The sequence below is a fragment of the Callospermophilus lateralis genome, unplaced genomic scaffold (genome assembly GCF_048772815.1).
Source record: "Callospermophilus lateralis isolate mCalLat2 unplaced genomic scaffold, mCalLat2.hap1 Scaffold_86, whole genome shotgun sequence".
NCBI classification, from domain to species: Eukaryota; Metazoa; Chordata; class Mammalia; order Rodentia; family Sciuridae; genus Callospermophilus; species Callospermophilus lateralis.
The window spans coordinates 3,448,773-3,468,383 of NW_027516693.1; the positions used below are offsets into that span (position 1 = coordinate 3,448,773).

Genomic DNA, 19,611 nt, shown 5'->3' on the forward strand with positions numbered 1-19,611 from the left:
AACACAAATGTATTCTAAATTGAGCAGTGTTTTCACTTCAGAAAAACCAACTGGCAAAAGGGGAAAAAAATCAAAATTTGGAATTAAAAACTATAAATATCAATAGTATTCTTTTCAGTGCATTTAAGACTAGCTTTTTTTTTCAAATTTTTAAGGATTGAAAATTTCCTATTAAAAGCAAATTCTAACATTGTTATTTGTATAGTTTCTTACATTGTTATTAATTTAATAAAAATATGCATGGCTATATTAACAGACATACTACTTGGCTCTAGAGTCCTGACTCAAAACTTACAGATCCTGTCAGTGCAATGAGAGTTTGGATTTTTTTCCCCCTGTTTTCACAAATGGAAGCATTTTTAATCACCAGAACAGAATCAGTAAATGTACAGGAAGATGCGGTAGGGCACGCGCTGGCAGTATTTCTCCCATGCCAGGCCGTACTTCTTCTTACACTGGTGCTCATCGCATGCTTCTCGGTGGACAAGCAACATGGTGAAGTAAATCACATAGAAATAAGGCAGGATGTGATTAAAACCACAAGGCAGGGACCATGCCAGGGCCATGATGAGATCACCCAAATAATTGGGGTGGCGAACAAAGCCCCACCATCCAGAAACTAGAAGATTTTTTTCCCGTAGAAGTATGAATGGTTTTTAAATGAGCAAGCTTTGGATTAGTGGGATTTTTCCGGAATTCATTCTTCTGAGAATTTGCACATCGGAAGATTACATATCCACAAAGTTTCAGAGCAATAATCCCAGCAGCTACAGGCCAAGACACCTCATGAGGGTGATTGACTAAGTAAAAGGCTTGGAATCTATAGATAAATGGAACCCACACCAAATCTCCAAAGGCCAACATAAATCCAAACCCATCGTGGATGATGTCCATGGTCGTCAACACGGCTTCCTCGTTCCAGAGGGCGTCCACCACATACAGGAGCTGGAAACTGTTAACCAAAATCATTGCCAAGGATGGAGCAGCACGGTTCTGTACTTTCATTTCAGCCAAAAGCATCACTAAGTTAATAACCACCCATCCAATCAATCCGGGACGCAATTCACAAAAGTATTTGAGATCAAAAGCTCCAATTCGAGGATTTAATTCACGGCCAATGAAGAAATCATAGACAGCATTTCCAGCGCTGGCAGGAGACAGTTCATCCTTGGGTGCTTTCCAAGAGCGAGCGTAGAGGTAAATACTCATGATCACTGAAAAAATAGTGGCTGCAAGGGCAAACTGAAGGAAAGGGTTGTACACATAATAAAGCTCAACACCCCAGAAGAGAGATGTTCCGATGAATGCAGATGTCAAGATAAATACATAGAATCCATTTAATCTATACTTGAGTCTTCTTCCATCAACAAGAGGGGTTCCTTCTGCAACCTTCCCAATTGGCAACAAGGAGAACAGAGCTTGAACAAAAAACCATAGCAGGTAGATTCCACATACTCTGGTTTCCCATAAGTCGTACAAATTTGGCAAAGGAGGGGGAAAATTCAGAAGACTGGGATCTTTCTGTTTACACATCAACAGCAACAGGTAGAGGAAGACAGGCAGGCCAAGCATGATGAGGGTCACACCAGGTACTCCTCCAAACTCCAAGTCCTTCTTCTGTCGGGTGGTCACTTCAAAGGTTCTTGGTGATGTGGGTCCTTTAGTAGCAACTTTTTCTTCCTTAGAATCTATTTCTTTTAATTTGATCTCTTCTCTTCTTGGACGAAGACTATATTCTGTTGATATATAGCTACCATCTTGTGACAAAATGAATCTTTCCTGTGTGTTTTTACGAGGTATATCATTCCTCTCAATGTGTTCGGGCTCCCCATTGTATATGCTGATGCTGTTTCCAAATGGCTTCAATATGAGTGGAGTCAATTTTACTTCCAAAATTTCCCTCCTTGTTTCCTTAATGTCAGGCTGGTGGGAAGCAGAGGCGGATCTTCGGGAATTCTTAGGTGTTCCACCAGGGGATCTGGAGCGTGATCTTGATCTACTGCCTCAGCTGCCGGCTCCCTCGGCTCCCCACGGCGTCTGGAGGGAGAACTGGAAGTTGAGCCACTTTTCCTTTGCTTAAAGGATGTTAAAGGCTTGATATCACTCTCTTTCAATTCAAGTTCAGTTCCATCTTTGTATTTGACGGTGTAAAGCTGGGATTTGCCGTCATGGCTCAGAATTTCTACTTCATAATAAAGTGAACTCCCAGGCCACCGACCTCTTACCACTTCACCATCGGCAAATTTCCTACTTGGCATTTTCTAAAATTAGTCTGCGCCGGGCCCGGCGGGAACACGAACCGCTCCGGGAGAGTCGCCCAGCACCCACCCGGAAGCGGTTCCACACGCGCGACGCTGCCGGGTCGCGCTCTCGCGCCCCGCAGTCCCCAGCCGGCCGCGCGCCTCCCCCGCCCCGCCCCCAGCGAGACCGTCCCAACATTTAATCTTAACAGGCAAATACTTATGTGGAAAATGAGACTCCTGGAAGTTATTGTTTGGCCAAAGTCACAGTTAGTTATTGACAAAGGTAAGATTAAAAACTAGGTCTGCTGAATCAAGTACCATTTTCAAAATGCTAGAAAATTCTAGGTCATTTGAGAAACTTAGTTATGGATTATTACCTCAGGTGCCTCTTTGACCCATGGATTTCAAATTTTTTTTTCTTATTACCAAGTTTAAAAGTATTTAAATGCTATTTCTTATTTATAAAGGTCTTTGCTTGTTTCATGGATCCAAAAAATTGGCAATTATTCCTGAAAAAAGAAAATAACAAGAAGTGAAAAAAGACAGAGATAGTATGGATAGGAATAAGATTAAAAAATAGAGATGGAAAGGGAGTATTAAGTGAGGTCTGAAAGAATGTGTTTCTGGGTGAGGAGTGTTCAGTCTTAAGCCCTGCAGCACAACAAGGGATGGATGTGGGAGACTAGATTTACTCTCATAGATGCAAATTGACATGTAAGAAGGATACTTGTGGGCATGCACTGGTTGTATAAAAGGGGAGATGTTACCTTACAGGAAGAGGAGGGGTGTTTATTCTGGAATGCTGTAGGGTACATTGATAGTTTGCTGTGATAGCTTAGAAATTTTTAGAGTAACATTGAGAAAACATTTTAGTTGGAAGCTGATGGGTTTTTTTTTTGTTTTTGTTTTTGTGTTTGGTTTTTTTTTTTTTTGGTTCATGGCCTCTGAAAGTAGATGTATTTAAACACATTCAATAGATCTGTTTCTGGAAAGGGTGTTTGTAAATTACATCAATATTTACATGAATAGTGAAAATAACATAAAGTGAACCTATGATGAATACTTTTTTCAAACCAAGAATCGTCCTAATTTACCTTTTTTTGTAATTCTAGCAATATTTTAAACTTTGCTTTATTGCTTAATATAATATGTGTGTGTGTTTGTAAAGCACAATCCTTAGTTTCATCATACCTAGTCATATTCTCCCAGGCTTACAGGAAATCTAGTAACTTCTCTTGACTTCTTTGCAGATGTTATCTGAAAATATGCTTGTTTGCCAGGAAACTGTGCATTCACCATTTAAAATAGAACTTTCAGTTGTGTACCTTGCTACATCCTACATAGCATGGTGCCAGATTCTTTCCTTACCTTTGTTCAGCACCTTCTGACTAGTTGGCGCTGCACAGGGGTGGTTAAGGGTTGACCATGGTTCCCTGTTATACAAGGAATCATGGGAGGAAGGAAATGTGTGTGGTTTAAATGGGAGGTGTTGCAACTTCTTTGCTTTACTACTCACTGGGGGCAGTTTCCAAATCTCAATTTGCCTATAAATTCTCAGTCTTTGAAGCAATAAGTGATAGGGTTTTTTATTTATATATATACACACACATACAGATATGTATACACATATCTGTATGTGTGTATACATAACAACAAATATATTTATTTGTTGTTAAAGACTAGACTGTACTAAAATTTTTGGTATAGGGCCAGTTTACAAACTGAATTGAAATCTCCTTTAGAAATCATTTAGTTTTGTGTCCCACACAAAGGAAAGATGCCTTTAGAACATCTATGCCATTTGATTCTCTTCCAGTAAAGTCATTCATTCCATTGTAAGACTCTCTAGTAAGAAAGCCTTTTAATTTCTATAGTTATTGTCTCTTATCTTTTTATATAATTACAGAGAATACGTGGATGGTAAATTTGTAAGCAGTATTATTGTACAGACTTGCTTTGCCTGACACTGTCTTCAGTAAGAAAGGCTTATTGGGGCAAAGATGTGGAGAATACATTGACAATCACTGGAAAAAGTTCAGATTCACATCCTGGCTCTGCCTTTTTTTACAAGGAAAAAAGAGATAATTTGTCTGATCTTCTGCAAATAACTTCTTTTTATTGCAACATAGATATAATTCATATCTACATTTTATAGTTATTTTGGAGGGTAATGATAAAAATGCTGGTACATATTAAACAGCCAGTAAATTACTGCTACAATAATTTTTATTATTCTGCACATTCACTTAACAACTGCATGTTGAACCCCACTGTACCACTATGTTTGACAGGTGCTGCGCTACTCTAGGTGTGGAGTAAACTGGTGATTAAGACAAACATGGTCCTTGCTCTCACAGAGTTTTTATTTTAATAGATTAGACAGGCAGCAAGAAAGGGTATTTCAAGTAATAGGGAACTTGGGGTGGAAAGGTAGCTAATTTAGAGATGTTTCCCAGAGAAGCTGCTAACATTTTAGTAAGAGACCTGAATGATTGAGAAAAGCTCATGTGGGGCTTTGTAAACTGTGGTAAGGAGTTGGAATTTTATTCCAAGTATAGTGGGAGGGCACTTGAGGGTTTTAATTACAGGAGTGATTTTGAATTAATTTATGTTTTAATAGATATTTGGACTGTTTGTTGGAAGTAAGGAAATAAGTGAACAGGCTTATTATCACTGCATAGTTAACAGCAGCTTGGATTAAGATTGTGGCACTTGAGCCAGGTGTGGTGGACACGCCTTTAATCCCAGTGCTTTGGGAGGCTGAGGTAGGAGGAGGTACTTTTATGCCAGCTTTAGCAAATTATCAAGGTCCTAAGCAACTCAGCAAGACCCTGTCTCTAAATAAAATAGAAAAAAGGGCTTGGGATGTGTCTCAGAGGTTAAGAGTCCCTAGGTTGAGCCCCTAGGTTCAACTCCTGAAACAAACAAACAAAAAAAAAAGATTAAGGTACTAAAAGATGGTGAAACATGGAAAAGCTTAATGGACAGGGCTTGCATACAGATTGCAAGTGCAGAATGACGAAGGAGGAAGAGGCATTCAAGGATGACTGATCCAAGTTTTAATCCTGAGTAACTGGTCAGATGATGGTAGGCTACAACCTTTCCCATTGGAAACCTGCAAGAACTGGTGGGGGAGTCTGATTGTGTCTGGAGGTACTGAGGCCATCCATATTTAAAGCCAGTTTAATCAAAGCTATATTTTTTATATTTATTTTTTCCTTTTCATCATTGTTGCAACTGTCTCCCCTTCTTATCATACCTATACCTGGAAAATCAGAATATCTACATTTTAAAGTTGTGCTGTAAGACTTCCCAAGTAGATAAATGATAAATGTGGAGACATTAAAATATAGTATTGTTGGGGCTGGGGACATGGCTCAAGTGGTAGTGCGCTCACCTGGCATGCGTGCGGCCCGGGTTTGATCCTCAGCACCACATACAAACAAAGATGTTGTGTCCACCGAAAGCTGAAAAATAAATATTAAAAAATAAATAAATAAATAAAATATAGTTTTGTGACTTTCCCACCAATATGTGTCACAGATTTCAAAAAAATTCTGAACTTCATTCATCCTCAATATAAATGATTAATGAAACTGAAGTCTCTCCCCTGTCAAGAGCTTTAATTTTTTTTTTTAAGAAATTGTACTAATTTGCTAAAGACTGTCTAGGATTTCTCCAGATCATCAATTGTGCTAGGTATGCAATAAATATTTACTCAAGTTTTATTTTTATTTGGTATATTTCTGGTATGGTTTCACATTTTACTTTTAAGCAGTTATTTTTTTAATAAAAACTTAGTATCTCTGATATATTAAGATTGCTATCATTTCTTATCTCTCCTCATTACTTGTAATCTTGTTTTGTTACTTTGGATTAGTGGGTTGTAGAGGAAAAAAAACAGTTTTGAGATCACATTCAGGATAAGTGAGAAAACAAGTAGGATCAGGAAGTTTTAATGATCTTTTCTTCTTCCTGAAAATAAGTTAACCAAGTTTTATGGATTATAATCTTGGCAAATATAAAACTTCCTAACTTTGGAGGTTTTGTAATGTCAGTTATCTATTGCTGCAAATAGATTACCCCAAAGCTTAGGTTTCATATCAGTGCTAAGTCATAATATGGTCACTTCATGACATTTTTATGCTATCATCTTACTTAATCTGTTTTATTCTACTAAATAGAATGCCACAGACTGGGAAATTACTTTTCCATTTTTTTTAACCCAGGATTGAACCCAGGGATGCTTAATCACTGAGCCACATCCCCAGCATTTTTTATTTTTTATTTTGAGACAAATTCTCACTAAGTTGTTTAGGGCCTTGTTGAGTTGCTGAGACTGACCTCAAACTAGTGATCCTCCTACCTCAGCCTTCTGAGCACTGGGATTACAGGCATGTGCCACCACACCCAGCCAGACTGGTTAATTTCTAAAGAACAAAGTTTACTTTTCCATTTCTAGAGACTGAAAGTTTAAGATCAAGGCATGGGGCTGGGCATGTGGCTCAAGTGGTAGCGCACTCGCCTGGCATGTGTGCGGCCCGGGTTCGATTCTCAGCACCACATATAAACAAAGATGTTGTGTCTGCCAAAAACTAAAAAATAAATATCAAAAAATTCTCTCTCTCTCTCTCTCTCTCTCTCTCTCTCTCTCTCTCTCTCTTTTCTCTCACTCTCTCTTTAAAAAAAAAAGATCAAGGCATGGATATGTGATGAGGGCCTTCTTGCTTTAGCTTCACATGACACAAGGTAGAATGGCAAGCATGGCTATTGTGTCTTTACATAGCAGAAAAGCAAGAGAGTGAACCCACTCCTGAGAGCTCTTTTTATAGTGTAGTAATCCATTCGTGAGGATGAAGCCCACATGATCTAAACCCCTCCCACTGGCCCTCCTCCCAACACTGTTGTCTGGAGGACTATTTCCACCACACGAATTTTAGGTGACACATTGAGACCCCACAGCAGACATTTAAATTTAATTCTTATTTTACTAATAGTGCACTTAATTCAGTTGAAATCCCAGCCATGTGAGCATTTTGGACCAGGTATTTGCATGAACAGGCCCTGAGAACTACAGTATACTGTTGCCTGGCAAACGTCTGCTGTGAAGCGCATCCTGATTTCAGAAGTATTAGAATGTAGGAAAAACATGTTTAAGAATTGAAGAAATGTAATTCTCCTCCAGTCATGTGGAAGTAGATTAAATCAATGTCTTTTGCAGGTAAGTTTTTTTCCTCAAGATTCTACAAAGCCTACAGCCCACAACCTCATAAACTAATGTAGAAGCAAGTTACTTTTATTTGAATAAACACATTTATGACAAAGATTAATATACAGGTTATTTTCAAAATATTTCCTTTTTGGGTTTCAGACATATTCAAGGAGAACCCATCTTTTGTGACTTTATTTACACAACTTTTTTTTCTTAAGGATTAAAGATCACTGTAAACCCAGAATCAAAGGCAGTCTTGGCTGGACAGTTTGTGAAACTGTGTTGCCGGGCAACTGGACATCCTTTTGTACAATACCAATGGTTCAAAATGAATAAAGAGGTGATTTTTTTAAGTGTTTTAATTTCTTCAAGAAGAGAAAAAGATTGAAAATTAACTAATATTTTTGTCCTAACTGCAATTTTAGGAATTTGGCTAAGAGTCTGATAGATATTTTTAATATTATTAATGAAGTATTCAAAAATATTTATTATGGTAACATAATTCCAAAATTGCCAAGACAATGTAAACAATGATGAAATCAGTTTTTCACTATAAAAATTGTGGGAAATAGGGATTACTCAGGGCAAAAGTATTAGCAAATAGGAACCATCACTGATACATTTTAACATATCTTCCAATTTCTTTACAACAGATTATATTTCAACCACAATTCTTAGCTAAAAGTCTTTGAAGGCTAGATGAAAAGCTAATGCAATGTTATTATTTGAAGAATTATACAGAACTATGTTATTTTAGAAGATATAGACTTTTTTTTGCTGGGAATCAAACCCAGGTCTTTGCACATGCTGGGCAAGCACTCTGTCACTGAGCCATACCCCTGGTCCTATCCATTCTTAAGTAAAATTAAGGTTCACAGAGTGGGGCATTTATTCCACTTGTAGAAGGATTAGATGCCTGCACCTTCCAATAAGTAATTTAAAATCATATATTAGAATTATCTTTTCTTGAAATTTTTTGAGCCACCCTGCCACTAGGGATTTCTGTCTGGTTGTCCCATATATATCCACTTTTGTGGGCTTTTCTGTTTCACTCCCTCTCCTTCACCCACTTTTCTCCAACATTACACCTTGAAACTCTATGCATTTTCTTTTCAACCTGTTCGTCACAGTAAATTCAACATCCTTAAAACTTGATGCCAAGGCTCCATTTGCAAATCTGAAACCAAGTAAAAGAGCCATGAGATTATGATCTTTGCTTACATGGAATCACCTTAAACCATAGAAAAAGTTTGTGGTTTTATATCATTTTTTTTTAATTTCCATCCCTTCATAGGTAAAGTAGAGCAACTATGGAATGTAGTAAAAAGATTACATGTAGGTTTTGGAGCTAGACAGGTCTGTGTTGGAATGCTGACTACTGTTATTCACCACATGAACTCCTACCATCAGGAGTTATAAGAATTAAATATGTGCCTTGGCTGTTGGAACATAATAGTGAAAGGTATTTTTACCATTTTTTTTCTATTGCAAAGTTGCTTTTATTTGAATAAACACCTTTTGCAAGATAAGTATTAGAAAAACCCTACTGCATTAAGGTTTTTCCTGGTTGGAGAAAGGTGTAAATGTAGTGGTTGTGGAGTACATCTTAGATATGAAGAGCTAAAGTGGATTTTAGAAAAGACTTTTTTGTGTGTCCTGTTGGGATGAAACCGAGGATCTCATATGTGCTAAGCAAATGCTCTACCGCTGAGCTACATCCTCAGCCCTGTAGTGGATTTGAAAATTCTAACAAGTCAAGTTTTACCAGACCACTCTTATGTTCCTCGGTCTATTTTAGGAGATATCCACTTAAGTATTTGTGGAGCACCTGTTTTGTGCCAGGTCACATTTGAAGGAATGACAATGGAGCAGTGAAATGCAAGGTTGCTGCCCATTTCAGGGGGAGGGGATGGTAAGCAAATGTGATCATTTCTTTGAGTTCATTGATAGGAGAAAATAAGCATGTGGTAAGAAAATAAGCATAAAGTGAGAAGCCACAAAAGGTTTTAAGAAAGATAAGTAGTATGGGAGGATTTATGTTTTTAACACAAAAACATTTGAACGAAACAGAGAACATCAAAGAAGACCAGGTGTCTACTGACTGTGCTGCAAAAGAAATAACCCTAGTATGGAGTTGGGTAAAGGAGTAGAGATGGATCCCAGGGTATTTCAGCTTGTATTTGGATAGAGTTGGTCAGCTGATAGCTAGGATGTGGAACATGAGGAAGAAGGAAGAAAGGTAGAGGATGGTGACTATGTTTTCCACTTGAGCATCTGGGACATATTTATGCTGAGGAGTTGAGAAGACTGCAATAGATTTTGGGAGAAACATCAAGGATTTGACTAGACATGTTAAATTTGAAATGTCTATTATACATCCAAATGAATAAGCTAGGAAGTTTGGATATCTGGTGAGATAAATAACATTGAGAGTTCAGTATTAGAGAATGAACCAGTAAAGAAACCAGGAAAAATAAAAAGTAAAGTATTTCAAGAAGAAAGGTGGCCAACTTCTTCAGTACTTCCTGGAGGAGGCATGTGGAGTCAAGACAGGTTTGTTTTTTGACTTAAGGTAGAAGGTACTAGAGTGTGTTTTGGAGAGTGATAGAGTAAATGGGAGAAATAGATGCATCACAGGAGCAAAATCAGAGGGGATGGGATTGTTGGAAAATAAAAGTGTTTGCTCTGCCTCCAGTGATGGGAACCTGCAAATAGCAAGAGAAGGAGGTTATTCATATGTATGCAGGAATCTACAAAGAAGTTACTTGCTAACTGATTAAATACCTAAGTTGCATAGAAACTTATGTGGAAAACAGCAAAGAATTTCTAGAAGAATAAGGGGAGTAGGAAAGTTTGTGATAATCTTTGAGTGGTGCTGAGTCTTTTCCTGTTCTTCATAGCCATAAAACTGGAGAGGGGATTTATAGTAGGTTTACTCTGGTCACCTTCCAAGGAGCAGAAGTTACTCTAGGAGAGAATTTATGGCAGCCTCATTTCCCAGAATTTTCTTCTTTTGGTCAGAAAAGGGGCATATGAGAAGATTTTTTTCTGCTTCTGTTTAATCCCAAATGTCTTTCATTTAATACAATCTTCACACTAACTCTTGAGATGCCAAGTGGGTCTTCACAGGTCTTTAGCCCAACCAGTCTTTATTAGAAAGATGCATCTTCCATCTGAACAGGAAGGAAGAGGGCAGTTATAAATAGGCATGGGCACTGATAGGTGGGTTTGTGATTCAGTGGCAGCAAGAGGAAAGAATTTCTCTTTGTATTCAATGTCTGAGAGAAGTAGGATTGCAAGAGATTTGAAAGTTTACTGAATCATCTAATGGGAAAGCAGGCTTAGCAGGGTAACATAAAAGGATTGTCAGGCCATGCTAAGTAGCCTCTCATCCCAGTAGTTCCATTTTCAGTGACATGCTCTTGCTCTTGTACTGAGAGTTGAGTTGGTTGGAGTATGGAAAGGAAGAGTTGCAGTCTCCTTGAAATAACCTTGCAAGGGGCTGCTGTAACACAATGAGGCAGCACTTGAGGAAGCCCCTTGGCAGTGTGTCCAAGTTGGGTGGAGTTGATGAATTGCTGGGAGCAGCAAAGGTGAACTGGGAGCAGCAAAGGTGAAAGAAACCTTACTACACTGATAGAGCCCAGGCAGAAGAACTCAGGAGACCCTGGGTGGCCATCCCTTCTATCACTTACATGCTTTCCATAACCCTTTTCTGCCCAGCTGGATATGGTTTGTTAAAGATTATCCTCTTACAGAATTTTGTAGATGAGGTGAAATAATGTGTCCATGTATTCACAGCTCATTTGGTCTAAACTGAAAGTTATAGCCAGGTCTAATTGTGTTTTCTCCACACCATAGTGATGTTTATCATGTTATATGCTACTTAACTTACAAAGGTTGCAGTTGCAAATCCTTTCAGTACTGAACATTTGAACTGTTTTTATAGCAGAGCAGCTTTTCTATTAGTTTCAGGAAGATATTTGGAAGACATCTCACTCCTTTTAATGATTTTTTTTTTAAAAAGCCTCTTGATTTCTATTAACTCAAGTCCTAAATAACTCCAAATGCTATTATTTGTTTTTTTTTTAATATCTCAGAACTTGGAGGGGGAAAATTACCAAATTTATATCATGAATTATGTCATATATTTTAAGATGCCTTTTTGATGAATATACACTTATATTCCCTTATTCCTTCACAGATTCCATATGGAAATGCATCAGAACTTATTTTTAACACTGTGCATGTAAAAGATGCAGGCTTTTATGTCTGTCGTGTTAATAATAATCTTACCTTTGATTTCAGCCAGTGGTCACAGCTGGATGTTTGTGATGTGACAGAAGTAACAGAAAGCTTCTGGAGTAAGTGACAAAAGATGTTTTGATGAATTGCCTTAACTCTTTTTACTTTAAAAGAACTTCAAAGTGTCAAAATAGTAACAAAAGCTCACATACATACTTTGTCTAATACATTGTCACTAGTCACTAAGATTTGACCCCATATGCTTTAATCATCTTTCATGTGTGTGTGTGTGTGTGTGTGTGTGTGTGTGTTGTGTGTGTGTGTGTGTGTTGTGTGTGTGTGTGTTCATGTTTGTGCATATGCACACTTGCATGCTCACGCCATCTTCTAAGATAACACAGAATCTTCTCAGTCTGGTCCCTATTGCTGAGCTCCTCTACCCTGCAGTTTCCATTACCTATTACTCTGCCTTCATGCACAGCATCTGCATCTCAAGCTTATTTTCTCCCCATTACCTGCCTGTTAACTTTGCTTAATTCAGAATTTTCTAAACTTACTTGTCATAGCACTTGCTTATCCTCAGAACATCTCTTAATGTTTCTGATAATACTACAGTTTTGTGAAACTTAATTTAGCAAATGTTTTTAAAGATTGTGAAAACTGAATAGTGAACTTGGACTTATGTATTTTTTTAATTATAGGAAAAATGTGTTTTTTATTTTTAACCTAGAGATTTTTTTCTTTTAATTTAAGGAAGTCCAGATAGCTTGCCTGAATCCAGGTTGCAAATTTGTGTTGAACCAAAGTCCCAAAAGCTAATGCTAGGCAGCACATTGGTTTTACAGTGTGTTGCTATTGGAAGCCCTATTCCTCACTACCAGTGGTTCAAAAATGAATCACCATTACCACATGAGACAAAAAAGCTATACATGGTAGGTAGTTGATTTGGGGGTTTGGGGAAATAAATGGTAGAATTAAAATGAAAAGTGAACACTAAAACTCATATTCTTCAAGGTGCTTGAATGTTTTCAACATTTTTATTTCCAGTCCCTTTTGATTTAAAATTAATTGGTTCTGCTGACTTTATTTCATTTCATAATGAGGGCTATATCTATGTTAACCAAAAAATTATATAATCATTACCAACAATGTTTATAATGCTCATTATTGACATTATTTCAACATATTCTAAGGAGACTTGATAAAGTAAGCATATTTTAGAACTGAGTAAGAAAGTAAATTGTGGTTGACAGTTTTGCAACATAGAAATTCATATTTTACAAGGCTATTTTGAAATCATTTTAAGAGATACATTTTTATAAATGTACAAATTTATATAATTTACACTTTACTATTATATTTTAGAACTGGAAGAGATCTTAGGGGTAATATATTATTTCATTGCCGTTATTTTATAGATAAATAAAAGTACATCATGAAAGTTAAGTTTAATTAATTGATAAAAGTTACATAAATAATTATAACCTACTGTACTGTATAATCCAGGGCAAGATTCTCCCTGTAATAATAAAAAAATAGGGATGATAAGAATAAATTTTCCTTACCAAATATTAAAACTTTACATACAATATTAAAATGTGTTTAACATAAATAAGATAACTTTCTCAAATAAAGCTTTATTTTGCTAATGAGTAATTTTTTTAATATTTATTTATTTATTTATTTTTAGTTTTCGGCGGACACAACATCTTTGTTTGTATGTGGTGCTGAGGATCGAACCCGGGCCGCATGCATGCCAGGCAAGCGCGCTACCACTTGATCCACATCCACAGCCCATGAATAATTTTTTAGCTAATTGATATCTTAAGCCAAAGTAAGACTTACATAGGACATTTATGTATATAATAATATTGCAGTTACAAAACTATGTAAAATTATGTACCTTGGTTATTATGACATATAATAACTTGAGGTTCAGTTTTACTCTAATGAACTTTTAATACTTTCACATTCTAACATTACATTGTAAAATCAAGGATTTCCTCCTAATGTTAATATAAGAAGGTAAAATATAAAGTGTTGACAAATGTGGTTATAAATTTAGTATCTGATATTTAATTCTGCACTTGGGGAAAACCAATATGTAAGTATATTATTATTTTAATAATTATTCCTAAATTGCTAACCTCTCCGGGAGGTAAATAACTACATGTAAATAGAAAGAATAGCCGATTAAAAATGGTATTGGTGTAAGTTCCATAAATATATTCTAATGGAAATGAATGTAACAGTACATTAAAATATTTATTTTCTGTTTTGAAAAAATAAAAAATAAAAATAAATTAAATTAATTGGTTCTTAAATTAGAATTTAATCCTGGTGTCTGTATAAAATTCCAAATAGTATTATGCCAAACTCACCACTATTGAAATCATATTATTTCCTTGCTACTATTTAGCCTAGTAAATGGAAATAATCTAAGAATATTTAAAGCCTTCTGAAATGTTTTAGAAATTTTTTTTAGTACAAGATGACTTTTCTCCAAGCCAATTTAAATTAAAACCTTAAGGTGAAATGTGTATGTGTTCTAATATTGATACAGGTGCCCTATTTGGATTTAGAACATCAAGGAACCTACTGGTGTCATGTTTATAATGATCGAGACAGTCAGGATAGCAAGAAGGTAGATGTCATCATAGGTAAGCTATATTACTCATATAATATAAGCTATATAAACTGAAACATTTATGCAAAAGAAATTCTACTTTTAACCCCATACTATTTAACAGTGTGTTTGATGTCAGGAGTTATATTGTTTATATATAATTTGAGAGAATGCACACTAAATTCATATCTAGAGTCACATACAAAAAGCAAAATGAATCCAAACAAAAGCCATTTAAGTAATTTTAATTTTCTTGAAATGTTTTAGTTTATTTTAAACATTCATGGCAAGAAAACATATTCTTTAAAGCTTTACATACAAAAAAAACTTGATTTGATAGAAAAAGATTTTTTTAAATACTTACTTTTTAGTTCTAGGTGGAAGGTCTTTATTTTACTTTATGTGTTACTAAGGTTTAAACCCAATGCCTCACGCATGCTAGGCAAGCGCTCTACCTCTTTGCCACAACCCCAGCCCAGAAAGATTTTTAATAAAACATTTTAAAAAGTAAACATCACAGACTCATAAAGGAAAACATAATTATTACTCAACAATCCCCACTATGAACAGCATAATTGGGGAGTTTATGCTATTGAAGCTTACTATGTGTGTGATCCTGTTGTTAGTAGTAGATGATGGTGATGCATGGGTTGGTGTGCCCACATGTTTTTGTGCTATTTATCTCTTTGCTTGATGGCTGCCCTTCCTAAGATCATGAATTATAATATATTCAACTTTGTTTTCTCTGAAACAAGGAAGAACAGATGAGGCAGTGGAGTGCACTGAAGGTAGTGTAATTCTTTGGTTCAAGACCAAGGCTCTTGCATGCTGGTTGCTCTGGGGACTGGTGAAGTGCTCTAGCTTACTGAGTGCAGTGATGGAAAAAATACTAGCTCTAAGAAATTATTTTGATTGAAGAATAATGTATGTTAGTCATTGAAGTTTTATGAATTGCCACAGATCCTATTAAACCAAAATTCTGAAATTATTAGTCTTAAGTTGATTTTCTGTTGTATATAACAAAGCTCCTGCATAACTTGTTTTAAATAATAAACATTTGTGATTAATCCTTAATGTTGAATTTTATCATACAAAAATTTAGATAATATGTAGCTATATTGTCATGAATATTTGTTTAGATTACTTTATCTGTTAGCCTTTATAAGATGCCCCCCAAATGCAAATGTAGTTACTATAAAAGTTTCAGAACAGGAGATTTGTTGTTTATTACATGTTTTAATCAAATAGTAAATATTCTGAAAATAATACAAGAATTTTTTAAGCTACAAATCTATAGATTATAGTCACCTGTACCATAATATGTAAAAAATGGAAAATCTATTTCAACACAAACTTCTAATATATTTTAATTAGCCAAACATTGTACTTAAATTGTAATGAGTAAAGAGTAAATATTAAAACTTAGATATCTTCCCTTAGTGTGCTGTCACATTGATTTGTAAAATTATGTCTGTGGATAGCAAAGTATTTTTTCACTTGCTGCCTCTTCAGACTACTACATAATCTTGGGTTCTACTTGGATAAAGTAAGAAAATAATGTTAAATCATGTTTTCTGGTTTTCTTGTCTTTCATATCTCCTGTCTTTCATATCATATCACTTTAAAATACTGTAACTATTGTTTTTATCCTGGTACATTATAATAAATAAGAATTTTCTCACATAAGGGAGTTCTAATCCATGATCTGTTAACCCTAGGTGAGAGAGCCATGTGAAGATTTACTCATCAAACATCTCTCTAACTCCTTTTTGCCTAATTGCATATTTTCTTTTAAACATCCTAATATTGGATACCTGAACACTGTGAAAATAAATAAAAAGAGAGCACTGTCATTTGGCTTCATGGTGATGCGTGTGATTATCACCCTGCCATGCTGCTTCTATACCTGCACAATTTCTCAAGTAATTTTTTTCAGTGGCAAAAAATATAAAAAATTGTTTTTTTTCAGACAGCTCTATTCAGAACATGTAGAGATGAAAGTCTGGTGGTGAAGTTGCTCCAAAAATTTCAGAATGAAAAGTTAGATCCAATTTTTTCTAAAGAGCCTATAAAGATGAGATATTTTATAGTTGGTGAATTGATACATATTGTGAACAGTATCCCATGTTATATCTTTTTTTAACCTACAAAATATAATGTCCTCTATTTCATTTTGTGTATTTTGTTAAAATGTTTGATTAGGACAAGGGGCAGAGGTTGAATAGGTGAAGTCTAGGGGTTTGAGTGGCATGAAATCTGTCCTGTATTAAAACTGCAGCAGTAATGCACATGTACAGATTTTAAACAATCACTTAGGAGGCCAGAGCAAGGGTCCCCCACAATGGAATGCAGAATATGCCCAAAGCACCTAACTGTTTGACAAACGTGTGAAACAGCCTTGCTAAGAATGTGCTGACATAACTACTGGAAATGAGTAGACTGAAGGCAGAAGAAATTTTCCACAGCCCATGCACTGCTTCATACCACTCTTAGATTGATTTATGCCACATATAATAATAAAATTTCTGCATAACACTTTATGAGTATTATAACATTTGAAATGTATTGGTAATGTTAGTTTTTACCTTCATAAAATTTTTTGAAGAATTTTAGAAATAGTGGCTATATTGACATGGACATTTGCTTGGAATATTTTAACTGTTCTTGAGCCGTGGTAAGATGACCCAGAATGGGTACAGGCTAATTCTAAAACCACTCTACTTTCCTGAAGCATAATCACTTTTTGAGAAAACATCAGTAACCAGAAGGAAAACGTCAGGTAAAGCCAAGTAAAGGGACATTCTACAAAATACCTGACCAATTTCTCCTCAAGACTGTCCATTCATTGGAAATAAGGAATGTCTGAGCAATTGTTTCCTAAGTGGAGTCCTAGAACAAAAAAGAATATAAAATGGCTCATTAGTCATGACAGATACACCATACTAACCTAAGATGATTAAAAAGTGGGGGGGCACTAAGTCAGTGAGTACAGTAGTTTTGTAAATTTTCTTTCAGTAGTTTTGTAAATTTTATAATGTTCTAAAATTAAAGTTTTGTTAGTTTCAAGAAGTTTACAGTTGCCACAAATAGACATCTTGTGAGTTCCCCCCCCCCATGATTGGCCAGAATATCTAAAACTTTGAACAAATTGTGAATGAATTTATTTAAATTTTCAGTATTTAATGAAAACAACAGTAGCTTAATAGTCCTAAATGATGTCCACAACAGCATTCTTTCCTATGCAGTATTTGCATGGCTTCTTCATTTAGTTTGAAAAGTTCTAAACTAATAAAACATTATGACATAATTTAAGAACTCAAAAACTACTTCTCTAGTCTGTTTGTGTGAAATTGGCAGATTATTTAAAGTAATATATTTTCCCTTATTCTGTTTCAGATGAACTAAATGATTTTGGGCATTCTGGTGAATAGTACAGACATAAAATGTTTTAGTTTAAAATTTTTTAAATATTTTTTTAATTGTACACAATACCTTTATTTTGTTTATTTATTTTTATGTTGTGCTGAGGATCAAACCCAGGGCCTTTCACATGCTAGGCAAGTGCTCTACTGCTGACCCACAACCCCAGCCCCTAGTTTTAAATTTTTAAGTGATTGAATACAGTAAAAACACCATAGATAATTCTTGGTACAGTAATATTAGTAATTTTTGTTGAAAGAATATAATTTAGAGTTGAAATTACTTACATGAAGTTGAATTTCATGCAAGTGAAACAAAAATAATGGTAGAAAACTAAGTATTTGAGGCAGCATAAAATACTATTGTATTTTTTATAATTGTGCATTATTCCTTATATCATAAACAAGAGTTAATGGGTAATATGATGATCTTTAATTTGGTAAAAGGGAAGTAGGTTTGAAAGAGTGATAGTGCCTGGAGTGCAACTCAGTGTAACTCATGGTTAGCATGCTTGATTCGCAGCACTGCAAAAAAAGTGACAGGCTACATTTCCGAACAGGTCATACTTTAGCCCATGTTCTCCATTCTGGAGACACAGAATGCATCTGAAGTAGCTAGGTAGGTCACCTTTACCTGAGGTGAGATGTGTGTGAATGGGGAAAGCTGGCACTATGCAAGTAGGCTTCTCAGTGATCATTAAGAGACTGACAGATGGCAGGAATATGCAGGCTGTATTAAGAATCTAGGCTGATTTTAATCAGAACAGATTTCTGAACAAGATAAAGGAAGACTTTAACTAGGATAAAAGGTCTATCAAAATGTAAAGCAGAGGATGTCAGTATAGCTTATGAGGCATTCTAAAAGGTGCAGATAGATGTGTGAGACTGTGAATAGATTTGAAAGTAAAAGCATGCAGCAATACATTAAGAAGGGAATTATATAATCTAATATCTACAGAAAGTCATTATTTCTCATTATTTTAACACACATAACTAGTTTGTGTGTTTTTTGTTTGGAGTTTTTGTTTGTTTTGTTTTTGGTTTTGGCAATGTGAGGAATCAAACCCAGGGCCTTGTGCATGCCATGCAAGCACTCTACCACTGAGCTATACCCAAGCTCCTATTTGCTATTTGCTATTAATTAAATGAAGTATTTAATTAATAGTTTAAACTATTTAATTAAGTTTTCTATTTCATTAATAAAGATATACCATTCTAAATGCTGTTTGAGCTGTGCTAATTGCCTATTGGCAACCTCGATAAAGCAAAAAAAAAAAAAAATCATTACCAAAATATATCAGTTTCCTTGCTGTGATATCCTCGAATTCATGTGAACCCTGCGACTTGCTTCAAACATTCAGAACTGAATACAGTTGAGAACCATCAGATGTTGTTTCACTTGGTCTACATTGAATCCTTCTTCCTAAATTTATTATTTCTTGCCCTTTCATGAACATTGTGAAGTTATTTCATAAAACCTTCTGCTTACATCCATTACTAAACTTCTAAAATTTTCCTGCCCGTCTTCTTCCTTAACTCCCCAAGATTCATAGAGACAAAAAATTTGAGTTTAAAAAGAGGGACACATGGCTGGCCCATAGCACATGCCTGTAATCCCCATGGCTCAGGAAGCTGAGGCAGAAGGATTGCAAGTTCAAAGCCAGCCTCAACAACTTAGTGAGACCCTAAGCAACTCAGCAAGACCCTATTTCTAAATAAAATATTATAAGGATTGGGAATGAGGCTTAGTGGTTAAGCACTCCTGGTTTCAATCCCTGGTACAAAAAAAAAAAAAAAGTGACGTGGGCAAAGTTTGTGTTTGTAATAGGCTCCTGTAGCATTTATATTACTAAATGTGTGAATAGT

General features: G+C 35.5%; 1 protein-coding gene and 1 pseudogene across 1 annotated transcript in view; one reads left to right on the forward strand and one right to left on the reverse strand.

Moving 5' to 3' along the window:
• The window catches only part of LOC143387819 (mucosa-associated lymphoid tissue lymphoma translocation protein 1-like), a 51,051-nt gene that overhangs the window by 11,600 nt on the left and 19,840 nt on the right, over window positions 1-19,611 (forward strand). Inside the window, exons 3-8 of the mRNA XM_077108515.1 lie at window positions 7,674-7,795; window positions 11,660-11,819; window positions 12,454-12,632; window positions 14,264-14,360; window positions 15,082-15,114; window positions 17,723-17,749. Coding sequence (XP_076964630.1) covers window positions 7,674-7,795; window positions 11,660-11,819; window positions 12,454-12,632; window positions 14,264-14,360; window positions 15,082-15,114; window positions 17,723-17,749 — 618 coding nt within the window. The remainder of the gene's footprint in view (window positions 1-7,673; window positions 7,796-11,659; window positions 11,820-12,453; window positions 12,633-14,263; window positions 14,361-15,081; window positions 15,115-17,722; window positions 17,750-19,611) is intronic.
• LOC143387825 (delta(14)-sterol reductase LBR pseudogene) lies at window positions 158-2,274 on the reverse strand (annotated as a pseudogene).